The following is a 15,544-nucleotide window of genomic DNA, read 5'->3' as shown; positions in this document are numbered from 1 at the left end:
GAGATTATAGTCAGGGATTGGTGGAGAGGCAGTGAAGATGGTCTGTGGTGATAGTCATTAGTGCAATTAGCCAAACCTTGCCAGTTTTTAGTTATTCCAGGCACATGGCAGAATTGCACTTCCTGGCTCCTCATCATGGGGTGGGGCCATGTGACAATTGCTGGCCAATGAGTTGTGAGTTAAAGTGCTATGTGTGTGTGTAAGTGTGTGACTCCCAGGCAAGAGCATTAAAATTGCCAGTGTGAGACACTCCCAAGTTCTCTATTTCTCTCTGGCTTGGTTACTGACCACATTTATGGTAGTCTGCCCTCTGAGCCTGACTTCCCAAGTGACTACAATGAAGGATGGCCACGTAATATGAGTGAGAAATAAATCATTGTTGTGTTAAGCCACTACAATTTGGGGACTTTTTGTTACTGCACCATAACCTAACCTATCCTGACTGATACACAGTCCCAGAGACAGACGGTTATAAAAGTGTATAACTGTCCAGTAATAGACTTTTATGCCAACTATTATCAGAGTTGTTATTATCAGAGCATTTTTCCTGTGCAGGTCAGAGTAGGTTGCTTGGAGGATGAACAAGGCCATGCCTAGGGTGAAATGATGAAGCACTTGCCTTGGGCACAAAATTTAAGTGAATGGCAAAAACTCAGAATAATGCTTTAATGTAATGGGTTTTTTCTTGTTTTTTTGGTTTTTTTAAATTTACTTTTGGCTGCGTTGGGTCTTCGTTGCTGCCCGCGGGTTTTTCTCTAGTTGTGGCAAGCAGGGGCTACTCTTCATTGCAGTGCACGGGCTTCTCATTGTGGTGGCTTCTCTTGTTGCGGAGCACGGGCTCTAGGCAGGCAGGTCTCAGTAGCTGTGGTGCACAGGCTCAGTTGCTCCGCGGCATGTGAGATCTTCCCGGACCAGGGCTCAAACCTGTGTCCTCTGCATTGGCAGGCGGATTCTCAACCACTGCGCCACCAGGGAAGCCCTGTTTTGTTTTGGTTTTTTTTAGAAACTTGTTTAATTTCTTTTTTGTTAATTTATTATTTACTTATTTATTTTTGACTGCATTGGGTCTTAGTTGTGGCAGCAGGGATCTTTCGTTGTGGCACGTGGGCTTCTCTCTAGTTGGGGCATGCAGGCTCCAGAGCGCATGGGCTGTGTAGCTGCAGCATGCAGGCTCTCTAGTTGTGGCGTGGGCTCAGTAGTTGCAGCACGTGGGCTTAGTTGCCCTGCAGCTTGTGGGATCTTAGTTCCCTGACCAGGGATCGAACCTGCGTCCCCTGCATTTGAAGGTGGATTCTTAACCACTGGACCACCAGGGAAGTCCCTAATGCAATGGTTTTTAAAAAATCAAAGTTAATGCAAAAAGTCAAACAAAGTAGCAAAATTTTTAATAATGACAGGATCCAATGCTGCATTTGCACAGTTCTGCCTCATTGCCTCACCTTAATCCCAGCCCTGTTCCAATAAAGCTTTTTTAAAAACAGGTTGCCAGCCTGCTGGCTGTAGTTTGCCAATTTGATTTTTTTTTTTTTAAATATTGTGTTGAATATTGTTTATCTTGATTACTGAGCTTTTTGGTTCCCCCTTAGATTTTGTACCCAAGGGGAGTGCTTCACTCACCTCACCCAGGTCTTGGCCCTGAAAATTAGACACCTGAACTGAGTTTAAAAGTAGAAGCTAACCAGGTAAAAAAGAAGGGAAGGGCATTCTAGGAAAAGGAGCATCATGGGTGAAGGCATGGAAGAAGGACACAGCCAGGGGTGTATATGGCAAACTATACCCTACTTGGTACTTCTGGAGAGAGGCCAAGCAAGGCAAAGTTGTAAATGTTTGGCTTTTGTTAATTGGTGGGAGTTTTCTCCCCTTCTTAGAAATTGAGGGTGCCATCCATCTTTGCTCACTCTCCGGGCAAGCCTGAGTGAACCAAAATCAACTGTAAATTGTAAAAATAGTGGCCCTGTGAACTTGCTTGGATAGCTAACAAGCATTTGGGTGATCAGTCCTTTGCAGGTTTCTCTCTCTTCCCCAAAGGCTAGGTCCAACCCATCAAGACTTAGGTGGACCACCTCGGTTTGTTCACTTCCTAAGCTGTGGTCATAGATGGTACTTCATAAGTACCAGCAGGTTTTGCCTTGGGAGGAGAGAGAGGAGCTTCTCAGTTCTGTGGCAGATTAGTTATATTAATGACCCCAATTCTCCATCCCTCCCTGAATCCAGCCCTTTATGCTGGAATCTTGCAGCTCTTCCCATCAGCAGGTGGGGTATATTTCCCTTCCCTTGAGTCTAAGTTTGGGCATGTGAGTAAACATGATTCACGAGTGGAAGCTTGAAAGTGCTGGCACAATTGGACTTGCTCTGCTCTTGCCCTTGGCCAATGCCATGAGAAGAACATGCTCAGACTACCCTGCCTGAGGATGAAACATGAAGAGCAGGGCTGAGGTGACTCAGTCATCTCAGCAAGGCCATCCCACAGTCACCCACAGCCAGACACCCAGATCAGATTAGCCAAGCTAAGCCAAGCCCAGCCCAGATCAGCCCAGCCCCATGCACTTATGAACCAAACAGATATTGATTATAGTATGTCACTGAAGTAGATCTCTTAGCCTTCAGACATTTTTACCCATCCCATACCCTTTCCTTGAAACTTCTAAATTTGCTCTTACTTGGAAGCCATCTATGTATGTATTCAATTTGTTTTAGTTAAGAATTGATTCAACTATAACAGAAAAACCCAAGTAATAATGGCTTGAACAAGAGAGAAGTTTATTTCTCTCTCAAGATCAAGAAGTCTGTTTCTCTCTCAAGATCAAGAAGTCTTTTGGGAAGCAGGACAGAGCTAGTACACATTTGGCACTGTTGGAGATCCAGATTCCTTCTATATTGTTGCTCAACCCATGTATGGCTTCCATTTCCACTTCACCTCATGATTCAAAATGGCTTCTGGAGCTCCAGCTATTGCATGTACATTCCAGTCACCAAGAAGAGTAGTGGATGAGCTCATTTCTTCTCTTTAAGGATAATTCTTAGAATTTACACATACTGCCTTATTTATATCCCATTGGCAGAACCAATATGACCACCAGTAGTAATATGGCCACGCCCATCTTCTAGGACAGATAGGGTATATTATCTGACCCTTCTCCTCTCCAAGGTAATGTGTGCTCAGATAAAAATCAGAGTTAACTGACTAAGGAAAAGAAGGAGAGCCAGCAGTCTTTCCTACATAGCATGTCATTTTATTCATAATAATAATTATTATTCAATCAATTTGCCCTACAACAAATAGAAGGTGGCCACAGAGGGGAGTCAGACACCCAAGGCTAGAAGGCAGGACACCCATATTATAATCTCAATTCTATGCTGAATTGTGTGACCTTGGACAAGATTCTGAATTTCTGTGGGCTTGTTTTAATCCATCTAAAATCGAAACCTAGTACAACCAGAGATCCCTAAGGATACTTCCAGCTCGTTTCCAGCTTGGGGCTTTTGCGTTCACTGCACTTTTCCCACTGCTCTTGGACTGCTGAGTTCCTTTCATTCTTCCGGCCGGAACACAAGTCACATCCTCAGCAAGGCCGTCCTCGATGTGCCCCTGCCTCTAAGGTGGGTCCCCCATGCATCTCACACAGTCTGGCCCTTTCCCATCACAGCACTTGTGACCGTGCGCTGCTGGATGTTTATTGGCATGCTTGTTTGTTAGATGGCTGTCATGTGACTGTGAGCTGCACATCACCCATCCATCCCTATATCCCTAGCACCTTGCGCAGTGCCTGGCACACAGGAGCAGCTCCATAAATATCTGCCAGATGGATGAATGAATGGATTAAAGTCTTGGTCCTATTAACTGAACACCTGTAGGTGCGGGCCCCACCCCTAAGAATGCATGCTTTAGAAGGGAATAAAAAAGCAGGTGGAAAGTTAAATATTAAACATACTGTGAGTTTAGGAGGAAGATTCTCTATCACTAGGGCAACTCGAGAAGGTTCTTCCTATGGCAGCTTCTCTACTGAGACCAAAACCCCTATCCACCTGCTTCCAGAAGCTCTAGGCAGGAAGCCAATGACAGGGCCCTGTGGCCCAGGGGACCTGGTCCATTTCTCAGCCTGGGCTAAATTCCTCCAGCCCACAGAGCCACTAGAAACTGATGATTTGTACATGCAAACCCAGCACCAATGAAGTTAGGCCTCCAGTCACCTCGCCCACTTCCCACTGCCGAACCCTGCTCCAGTATCCAAGCTGCTGATGGCTGATTCCATCACACCCTCTGCTGAAAGGGGCCACTCCTATGTGGGATGCCTGGCTTCATCGTCCTCCTAACGATAACCGTGCCACTTCCGGGTCTTTCTCTGTACTCAGCCCTTCCTTTCCTGTAGGCATCGTTTCCTAGAAGCCTCCCAGTGACCCTCTGAGGTCCCGCAGAACTGAGAGATAAAGTGGCTCATTCCAGTTCCAAACCGTTTGACTAGAAGTGGGGGGCGCCCCCAAAGCATAGGTTTATAGCCCTGCACTACCCCCCAGCCCAGTACTTCCTGATGGTGACAAATACCAGTCCCCGTAAGGGCCGCCATGTCCCCCCCTACAAGCCCCCTCCCCGCACAAAGTCACGAGGGGCTCTCAGCTGAAGCAGCAGGGGCAAAGCCAGCCGGAGAACAATGGGGCAGGGGTAAGGGGGGAGTCGGTGGGGTTCCCCGGCTGCCTTGTCGTTGCCATAAACCTCATTACCTCGCGGTCCCCTAGGCTGCCTCTCTCCTTACCCAAGGCATCCGCTGGCTTCGCTGCTGATTCCCACATGGCGAGAAAAGCTCTTAAACCCCCCGCTGTATTTTTAATGGGGGCAGTGACTAATTTAGCCCTACGCCACCAACTGTCAAATCAAATCTTCTATTGGTACTTACTGAGGACTCACCTGGGTTCCACGGGGTTCGGGATAAATCGGGCCTGGAGAGGGCCCAGAGACGGTGATCTGGGAAGCCCCCGGGACACGCTGGTCCTGCCCACAGTCACGGCAGCGTCTGAAAGGCAGGCTTGGCTGTGGACTCAGGGAAGCCCACCCCAGCCCCAGCCTGTGGCCGGCCACACTTTGGGGACTACTGATGCCTACCCTGAGGTCTTCCCCTAAAACGGCCGAGTCTCTAGAGGACTAAAAATTGGAGTTCACCACCTTCGGCTTCCAGGAGGTAGGAGCCCGCAAATCAAAGAGCACCTGCTTCATTCTGTCCAACACCAGCAGGCGTCCACTCTGAGATTCGCAGGCATAAAATACCTTTAGAAAAACCAACAGCCCCACCCATGTCAGAACATTACATGTGGTGGCAGCGAGGGGAACTCTTACAGAAGCCCCTTGATATGGGAGTCAGAAGATGCTGGGGATAATTGCTCCAAATTCCACGCCATGCCTTAGTATTACATTATAATTAGGTGCAATCTGTCTGCCTGTTTCATTTCCGCTCTGCAGAGGGTAATAACCGATTTTCCTGCCCCTTGTGAAAAGTTAACAAGGAAGGGCTTCCCCATGCAGGTTCTGAAGCCCTGGCCTCTGATTGGCAAGTTGGCTGAGCACCAGCACGATGGAGGCATGGGAGGACGGGCATGTGGGAGGCTAAGGCTGCTGTGTCGGTCCTGGGGCGCCAGCAGGACCAAGAGGAGGTGAGGCAAGCAAGGCACCTAAGCGTGCAAAGTGTCAGGAAATGTCCATTCTTGGGGCCCCTGAGAGCAGGCCCCCCCCCACCCTGAGATTCTGCATCCTAGGCACCTCGCTTGCCCCAGTAGAGTCCTGGCTGCAGCCACTGGTCTCAGTGCTTCCACATCCCACTGATCTCTGTGATTGGGAGAGTGCGGCTCCTACCTGGCTCACTCCGCAGCCCTCAGCTCTGGAGCTCCTGGGGCCGGGCAGCCATCCCTAACTCCTGTCCAATCCCCATGCCTTGGCCACAACTAGAATCCAGGTCCTGCCTGGAGTCCTGGCAAGGTAAGGGTTAACCACGTGACCGGCTTCATCCAGCAGCCAGGAAAGCCATACCCAAGGGGGAGAGGCGACGTGGATGAACGTGAGCCACCCTATCAACCTATTCCGTGGCCTCAGTGTAGTCGCTCGCTTATCCTTGGGCCTCAGTTTCTCCATCCATAAATGAGAAGATCAGAGTATTTAAAGGTTCTTCCCACTCTGACTTCCGTTCCTCCTGCCAGCTCATCCAGTCTGTGTGCATTAGATTACTATGCTTCTTCCTACCCGAGGGGAGCTGGGTCTATTGCGTGCAGGTCCCCACTAGCATGTGCGATCCACGGGAACTCACACAGGGACACAACCCCGTAGGTGACGACAGCCCTCACACAGCCCTGGGCTGGGGAGGAGAGAACCAAGCAGCCGGATGCTAATCGCATGGATTCCCTTTATTGAACTGTACTAGTTACTGCAGTCAGATTAAGTCACATTTAAAAGCAGACCATCCAGTTGCACTGAAACCGATTATATTCATTACATAGTTTTAATCACTGTCCGGTGAACTGGCAAATCCAATCAAAGCATTAGTCTTTAATTAAAAAATTAAAAGGAAATATTCAGACAATAGCCAAGCAATCACATCACGATGCACAATTACCTAGAATTGCAATTAAAAAGTAGTTAACCGAAAGGGGGGAAAGAAAAACAAGAAAGAAAAAAAAAGAAGCAAAGCAAAAAAAAAATCACACTAATCCTTTTTTTTAAAAACTATCAATATAATACATGAAGGAACAAAGGACAATAGCCTCAAAAAGCGGGTTTCTCTAACTCTAGAAATGTAGTCTGCGGCGGAAACTCTAAAAGCACACTAGCTGTAGCAGGACAATAAAAAATACTGAGCATGGAATACTTTTAATCTCTGCCATTAATATTCATTTCCAGCTGCTTATAATAGCAGCGCCTCATGGCCAAATCATTAGAGTTTTACATCTGGGTTGCAAATGACACTTTGATTGGATGTAATGTTCAAATGGCCCTCCCCACGGCGTCTCCGGCAGGCCTTCTACGGAGAGGTGTCCTGTCGCGCGGTCCCTCACTGTGCGTGCTGGCTCATCGTGTGGTTCTGCAAAGGCGAAGAAAGGGGACACGCATGAGGGCAGAAGAATGGAGAGCGTGCCTGTCCCCTCCCACTCAGTGCATTTACGCAGAGAGCCGCAGAAAAGCATCTCGTTTATTACAAAACAAAATGCAACAAGGAAAAAGTGCTCCGGGGACGCAGCTGCCAAGACGTCACGTTGATTTGGGGGCTTGGGGATGGGTTCCTGTTGCTGCCAACCTGGGCTCCCTATGAATTTTTGTTTTTAGACCATTCAGTTCGTACCGTGGGGACTGGCTATATGGAGGAAGAGGGGAAATGCTGGGGAGGTAGTGGGAATTAAAAACATCCCTGTTCACCTCTCCATCTCCCTTTTGCTCTAACGATCAGGAGGAAATTATATCTGATCGCCTGCAGGCTTCCCCCAGATCTCCTTCTCGGGCCTTCCGGGGAGCTGCTCTGAGCTTAGTGCAGGGAGACAGCAGATGTGCCTTGCAGTTCTCCAGCCAAGAAACACCCGAGTGGCACGGACATGCTGAGGAAGTGGGTGGTCTTGGTGCCTGCGGCCGAGGCAAGGGGCAGGTCACCCACAGGGAGGGCGCCAGGGGAGGGAGGCTGCCTGTGCCGTCACGAGACAATGCTCTGGCCGGAAGACTGTTGTGTCGTCTGTCCGAATCCGCCTGGGAATCCAGGGCCCTGGTGGGCCCCTCTGGCCAAACGCTTCCCTCTCGCCACAGCCCACGGTATCTCCTCCCTCACACCAGCCAGAGCAGGCCAGCAGTGTAGGTCTGTTTTCACGGGAGCTAGTGGCCTGGGGCTGGGGGTGGGATTTGGCCTCTAAGAGCCTACAATCTTTTTGTTTCTTTTCAGTGGTCTGTGTTCCAAATCCACACCAATCGCATCAAAGCCTCAGATGGTATTCGACCTCATGACACCTGGAGAAAGGAAGCAAAATCCACCCGGGGCAGGGCAACCCTGCTCGGGGGCAGCACAGGACCCCCAGTGACGGGGAGCAGCCTCCCCAGAAGTGGGCGCCCCGCCAGCGCCGCCACTCCTCCGGGGCTGAGAGCCGCACCTGCAGCTCTGCCGATGACCACCAGGGGTCAGGCGTGGCGCTGCGTCTCTCTCCCGGGCTCCGGGTCTGGGCGGTGAGGGTGACCAGAGGATGCCTGCAGCTTCGCCGGGAGGCCTGGGGCCACCTCCCCGGCCCAGGGCCCCGGTGGCAGCCCCTTCCCATGGAAGGCACGGCTGCTGCCTCCCGGTGATGGCACCAGCCCCTCCGGTAAGCTCACGGCCAGGGAGAGGCAGCGCCCCATCCTCACACAGCAGACGCCCGCTGACTCCCGAGGCACAGTACACCAACCACTGCCGCCTTCCTTCCTTGGGCTCCCGGGCACAGGCCACGTGGCCGGAGTTTGGCAAGCACACGTGTTATGTGCAGTTGCAGGCACATCTCTGTCGATCCTCACAGCAGCCTTACAAGGTAGGACGGGGTAAAATGACAAAACTGAGGCTCAGACAGGGTAAAAGTACATCCAGCTAGGAAGCAGGAGGGGTGGCAACTGGAATCCAAGAGAGCCAGGGGCTTGGGTGAGAAGGCAGGGTTCCCACAGCGCCCTACACCCTTGTGGGCACACAATCTGCGGATCATCTGAACTCTCCAGACGTGAGCACAGACTCTGCCAGCATTGCCTGGCACCTCGGTGGGGTTGTCAGGGACCCAGAGGCACAAGGCAGGTTGTCTGAGGCCACAGATGGGATGCGGCGGTTTCCATGGGAGCACCCACCCTGCCGCCGAGGCACCTCTCCCTGCGCTTGTGCACGGCCAGCAGCCAGTCCTGCGGGGAGCTGAGCCCACCCTACATCAAACCACCCTCCTAGCTTCCAAGCCTTTGCTGATTCAGCTCCTGCCTCCTCTCTCCTCCCAACCATGCTACTCGTGAAGTCCTCTGGGCACACGGTGCTTCCCATCTCTGCAGCTGCTCGAGGAACCTCCAGCCCAGCCCACGGCCCCCACACCTATGCGCCTCCCGAGGGCCAGCCTGGCCGCCTCTGCTGAGCGGCAGGCAGCGGGGCATCACTTCCTTTCTTGGCCCCAGCACCTGGCCCAGGGCTGCACACCGTGCTGACCGGACCCCCGGGCCTCCCATGCCCAGCGGTGGTGCAGCAGGCGCAGCTGCCAGGAACGACGTGGTGGTCTCCCTCGCCCACCCTGCCAGCAGCCAGTGAGTTAACAGTGCCACGTGGCCTGGGTTCTCCGGGTGTGGTCCGGTCCTTCTTGATTTGTGGGGGGTTGGGGAGGAGGAAGAAGAGGGACATTAGGAAGGTAAACATGTATAGCCCTTTCCTCATTCTCAAATTATGGCTCCGAGGCTCTGGCACCAAGGAGACACTGAGTAAATGTTTTTGAATCAATGGAAGGATAAATAAATGAATAAATATATGGGTAGGATGTAGGTATGTGGAAAGGGGAAAGGACATGCCAAGAGGAGGGCACAGCATAGACGAAGGTATGGAGGCTGGAGTAAGCTCGGCACAGGCAGGCACCAGTGGGGTGATCCCAGCACAGAGGTCACGTGGAAGACTGCTGGGAGCCCTGAATGCCCCTGAGTGTGGACTCTTTCATAAGCAGCAGAAAACCAGATGATTTCTGATCTTCACAAAGTCCTCAGGACCATCCACCAGCAACATGGGAAAAGGCGGATGTCCAGGGCTCTCTGGATAATGAAGCAGCCTCTTGCCAAGATGCCAAGAACAGGGCCGGTGTGACACACATGGTCCACACTGGCTCAGCCAGGCACAGAAATCCTGGTGATGGAAACCTACACCTAGGACTGCTGGTTAGGACAGTTCAAGAATAAATGCCACTTCTCAGGTGAAAACAACAGTGGCCTTCTCTCTTAAGGGGCAGTAGCTGGCGGTTCTTCGGTTAGACTCAAGGAAGAACTTCCTCAAAGAGGGTGAAACTTCCTTACCTGAAGTTCTACAGGAACAAAAGCCCAGGATGTCACAGCAGATGGAAACGTGGAAACTTGATGCCCCGAGGGGGCCAGGCACCAGAATTCATTCAGCGCTGCGCTGTGAAGTGCCTGCTGGGTGCTCTGCCCCTACAGACACACAGACACCCAAACGATGGGTGTGGGCTTAAGGGTGCAGAAGGGCGGCTCTGAGGGAGCCCGGTCCAGGCCGCCCAGTAAGTATGGGGGTGGCTGAGAAGCCCCTGTGCTCGGCCAGGATGGCATCAGCTCCTCCACAGGCCCAGGGCACAGTCTCGAAAAGGGCGGAGGGGGTGGCAGGGACCGTCTCGAGGACTCAGCAATCGCCAGCACACCTGTGCGCTGAGCGGCTCCCGGCGGAGCCACTGGCGAGCGGCACAGTTCAATAACCCTAAAAACCCGTGGCTGCTTCCCCCACGGCTTGAAGCTGCGGTTGGTTCGAGGGATGAGGGAGCTTCATCAAGTCTTCTTAGAGCTCCTTCCACCCGGCATGGTTCTCACAAGGGCATTTTGGCTTAATGTCTATTTCTCTGTTTATGCCTGTGCTATATTTAGCCCCTTCAGAGAAGGAAGAAAATCGTTTTTTAAAGATGCTCCCAACCCCGCAGAAGAACACTTCCCGGCATCATAAAGGCCGGGGCTGGGGCAGGGGTGGCAGCCGGCAAGGACCAGGAGGTCCCTGGTGTTGGGGGGGGGCTGGCATCCACACGGGCCTCTCTGCCTGCCAGGGAGATGTAGGTGTGGGCCGAGGAGCAGGTGAGAAAAATAAAATGGGAGAACGGAAGGGGGGTGGGTGGCACTGGTTTGCGGCCAAGATCCATCCTCTCGGCAGAGCCAGTGAGGCTCTCCTGGTGGAGGTTTCTGGTAGGGCCTGTTCCGAGCGCCTCTGCCTGGTGCACTGGGCCATCTGCCCCCAGGATACAAGTTAGTGACGGGCGAGAGGTCGGGCCCTAGCTGGGATCCTGGTGAACCCTCTCTCTGTGGAAGTCATCCGCAGAGGGCTGAGGCTGAGGATCCCTCTGTCACACCCTCACATTCATTTACATGGCTGTTCGTTCATTCATTCATTCATTCATTCGTTCATTCAGAAAACCTTTACTAGATCCCTGGGTGACAGCCACCATGTTTGTTGCTAGGAATTCAGCAGTAAAATAACCTGGATTTGGAGCGAAGCCAGAATATATGTTGGGCAATGAGGGAGCATCACGATCACGGAGTCTGTGGCTGGACCATCCTTCCCAAAGCACAGATACACCCTAGCATGGGCCAGTTGGAGATTCTGGTGGGGGCCCCATTCACTAGCCACAGGAGGCATCCCTGACTCAACACACCTCCATGCCTTGCAATAGGCATGCATACGCACCACATGCACACACACATATAAACACTGGTGCGTCCCCCCCTGGTCTGCAATCAGGATTTCTTCTCCAGGTCTTGGCTTTGTGTTCTGTCCCTTGGTCTGGGACCCTGCTTGGTCTCCCTTTGATGCCCACTCACCATAGAGTCAAGGAGAAAAGACTAGTGGTGCTTAAACATGCTGGCTGCTTGGTGGCGTGGAAAACACTGCCTGTGAGGCAATGAGAGACTGCTCTGCACATCCTGAGATGCGCGGGCACGGGCTGGAGAGGATTTCTCTGCACTGCGGGTCATTATTAGCTGCCCCTCCTGTGCTCCAGCCACTCTGATGACAAAATATCTCTAAAGTCCTGGCACCTCGCCTGGTCCTTTGCAAATGCCCCATTTGTGCTAGCCACTTCCCTGAGGGATCCCAAGGCAGGGGGCAAGCCCTTATGGGCTGAGATGGGCTGAGTCCTGGGTTTGAATCCTGGCTCCGCCACTTACTAGCCATGTGACCTTGAGCAAGTTCCCTGACCTCTGGGGGCTTGTGGGAGGGAGGGGCAGAAATAGCAGAGCCCACTTCCTAAGATGCCCTGAGGACTCAGGAGATAATGTGTGTGTACTTATCCCAGGCTGGCCAAGAGTAAGTGCTCCATATATTGCCATAAGCGGCGTCCAAGATACAGGGAGCTCCGTGAACGAGGGGCTGTTTGTTCCCTGCTTGTACCCCCATGGCACCAAACACGTTTGGGGGCTTGCAGTGGGGGCTTCTTGGAGGTCTGACAGACTGATCCCTCTCCCAGCTCCTCCTTCTGTGTGTCCCCGGGGCTGGCGAGATCTCAGGACCGCTCCGGAGAGGGCAGCACCTTGGATGGTCCTATCTCTGGAACAGCAGCGTCTAATAAAGGCCCTCTCCGCGTTGTCCCCTCCCCACCAGCCCCCTGACTACAACCTCTGTACCCACAATTCACTGCTTTCCCTCCCCCCAGGGAACAGAGTGGCACGTCTGGTGAGGTGAGGAGACTTCGTGGAGGAGGGAGGAGGTGTGTACTCATCCTGTCATTCGCTCATTCGCTCGTCCCTTCCCCAGCGGTTCACGGAGGCCCCAGCCGGGCGCTGGACACACGGAGGTGGAGGAGGCCCAGCCTCTCCCTTGAGAAGCTCACAGTTCCACAGTGAATGGGGGCGGCCTGGACTCAAAGACCCTTACTCTCAAGGGGTGCAAGAGAAGGACCGGTCCCGGGGCCGGGCCTCACCTCCCTGTGGCAGACTTAAGGGCGCAGGGACACAGCCCCCAAACCCAGAGCATCCCACCCTCCCTGCTCACCCAGCCCCACCTGCAGAGCCCACCTGGCTTCGCCGCATCACCTCCCTCTGGTTCTAGGTTGGCAAAGAGGCTGTGGTTAATCCCCTTTCTCCCCACTGCCTACAGCTGGGCCACTCCCTGGCGGCTCCAGCCCCAGTGGCTCTCACAAGGCTGGTGTTACAAAGAGCAGTCTGCAGGAGCAGGGACCAAGTCCAAGAACCTGCCTTAACCACGGGAGGATTCGTTTCCAGGGGAAAAGGTAGATCCTTCGGGCTAACACTGCAGCCGTGTTCAGGCTAAGCGAGGTTCTGTTATTTGTTTGTTTAACAAACACGGAGCCTGGCTGTGTGTGGTAGACGGAAGACAGAGAGAGAGAGAGAGACAGAGAGTGAGGCACATCCTGGCCTGCTACCAGCTCATGGCTGAAGGAGGGGGTGAGATTTCACAAAAAGGGACTGTGGGGAGAACATTTCTGATTGGGAGGAGCTTAGGGAAAAAGTTGGCCTCCCAGCTGCCCTTTGAGGATGGGTCGGGTAAGGATTTGCACTGGTGTGTGTGTGTGTGTGTGTGTGTTCGCTTTCCAGGGAGATGCGACCACCCAGACAAAGGCTGAAGGTGTGAAGAATCCTGACAACGATCACAGCTAACACTCATCGTGAGCTCACTGTGTCGTTCCTAACCCTTCACTTATATTAACTCATTTAAGCCTCACGACAACCCTGGGGACTAAATACTCTCATTATCCCTATTTTACAGATGAGAAAACTGAGGCACAGAGTGGAGGTGCTACAGCTGGTTAATGGTGGTGCGGGAGCTGCACCTGTGCGGTCTGTATGCAGAGCCCACCCTTCACCACAGCCCTCTCCTGCCTGTGAAATGTGAAAAGTGCAGCATATGTTGGGGGAACAATGAATAATTCAGCTTGGCAGAAGGACAGGGTATGTGCCGTGGAGACAAGCCTGGAAAGGAAGGAGGGGGTCTTATTGATGAGGCTCCGTGATGCCAGACGAGGCAGCTTGCCCTTAAATCTGGGCCACGGGGAGCCATCGAAAGTACTTGAGCTGCGGAGTTACACGAGAGGCAAGGAACAGGGAGACGCACACACCTCCAGCCGGAAAGGTCTATCGGCAGGGCCTTCAGGCTCTCACCCGGCTCTGCGCCCTTCTCGGGCCCCGACCCACGCCCAGCACACGCGCTGTATCTTTCCCTTTGGGGAGGGTACAGGTGCAGGCAGCCCTGCTTCCCTCTCTGCTGTGTATCACCTGGGAAGCCCCTCTCTGCTAGTGAGCACTTATTTTTAGAAGCATTTGACAATCGTCCAAGGGTCTAAGACGAACAGATGGCCTGTCTTAAAGGCTCGTATGTTCGCTAGTTTGCACTTCTGACAAACGGTAAGCGCACTCGAGAGCACACCATAAACAGCACTGAATGAATACTCAGAACACAATTTCGTTAATGCACGTCATGAAAATTAGGAGTGAGTGATGGCTGAGGTTCCCTCTAAATGCCTGCCCGGTGATGCAGCCGCTCTCCTGGGGACCCGGGCCCTGACGTGTATGCGCCCCACGTCCCCCTGGGCCCACCAAGCAAGCCGGAGGCTGCCCATTTGCACAGAGGGCAAGGAGAGGTTCGCCCATGTGGAAGGGAGACCCGTCCTTGGCATCGGAGGGTCCTGAGTGAAGCTGGTGACCCACCGCCCTGGGACAAAGCCTGAGATATCCCACGAGGCCAAGGCAGCTCCTCCGCGCGTGGGGATGTGTGTGGGGCTTCCCTGACCCTGTCTCCCAGACAGCCAGACAGGCTGTCGTCTGCCAATCCAGAGCAGCAGGAAGTGAGCGGCGTACCCGCTTAGCTGGGGAAGTCTGTCTCTCATGTGAGAGCCTCAGTTCATGAGGAACTCCTGGCGTGGAGGGAGATGCCAGCTTCTAAGGAGCAGTAGGGTTGGCTTTGGGGGGATCTACTGCTTTCTGGCAGAACTCAGAGCAGGAGCAGTTTCGGGGACCTCAAGTCACCTGGGGCCACGTGAGGAAGAGCCGCGTGGCCCTGACTGCTGCTGCTGGACGTGTCCCCAAAGAAGCTGACTGTCTGCTCTCTTTCATTCTCCTTGCTGCTCTAAGGACCCCGGGCGGGCAAGCGAGTACCCCCTCTAAACCCCTCTCGCCAGTGCCCAGCAGCACCCAGGACCCAAGAGCCCAAAGCAGGTGGCCTGGCCAACAACCAGTCCCGTGAGCGGGAAAAAGATCTTCCTCTGAGTGAAAATGTGGGAGAAAATGTTGCTGTGGAAAAAAAAAAAAAAAAAAAAAAAAAAAAAAGCCCAATAAATTCCCAAGGGGGCAGGTTCTATACGGCTGTGCTTTGGAAATAAAACCCACCAGAGAATAGATTATTAGGAGGGAACTGAAGCCTTCTATTAGGACTCAGCCCGTAAACAGGCTCCCATTCAGAGTCACCCAACAAAACAAGGGAACTAACAATACCTGCCCAGAGGGCCCGCGGGCTCCGGGGAACTGCGCTTCATCATGCAAATGGCCCCAGTCGGTCTGTTTGTGAGCAGAGAATCGCAGGCCAGCGACTCGACTTTAGGGAGCCGCTGTGCGAGGGAAAACGAGGGCTTACGGCTGTGTCACGGGCAGAGGAGGGTGAAGTCTTTCCAGGGCTGCTTAGAGACGTGCCCCTCCTCAGCAACAAGCCTGCCGCCGAGTCCCCAGTTAATTCGGCCATCACTGTTGCCGGTTCTCCAAACCGGCAACAGTGATGGCCGAACAGCAAACCTGGGACAAAGGACCGAGAACCAAGGGTTTTGGCCGTGGTGTGCCAGGCGGCCGCAAGTTACTTCCCTGCTGTGGACTCTGGCCCCTCCTGGGTGGGGA

General features: G+C 53.2%; 1 protein-coding gene across 2 annotated transcripts in view; it reads right to left on the bottom strand.

Moving 5' to 3' along the window:
• Positions 1-6,366: 6,366 nt before the first annotated feature.
• Positions 6,367-15,544, bottom strand: part of ZNF423 (zinc finger protein 423) — a 321,385-nt gene continuing 312,207 nt past the window's right edge. For both annotated transcript variants that reach the window (XM_082366606.1, XM_082366607.1), the window contains one exon: positions 6,367-7,061. In XM_082366606.1, the coding sequence (XP_082222732.1) occupies positions 7,032-7,061 (30 nt within the window). In that variant the 3' untranslated portion in view covers positions 6,367-7,031. The remainder of the gene's footprint in view (positions 7,062-15,544) is intronic.

This window comes from Balaenoptera borealis, assembly GCF_965194805.1.
Source record: "Balaenoptera borealis genome assembly, chromosome: 19".
NCBI lineage: Eukaryota > Metazoa > Chordata > Mammalia > Artiodactyla > Balaenopteridae > Balaenoptera > Balaenoptera borealis.
Note: the sequence above shows the minus strand (reverse complement) of the source record. Positions and strands in the feature narration are given on the sequence as shown.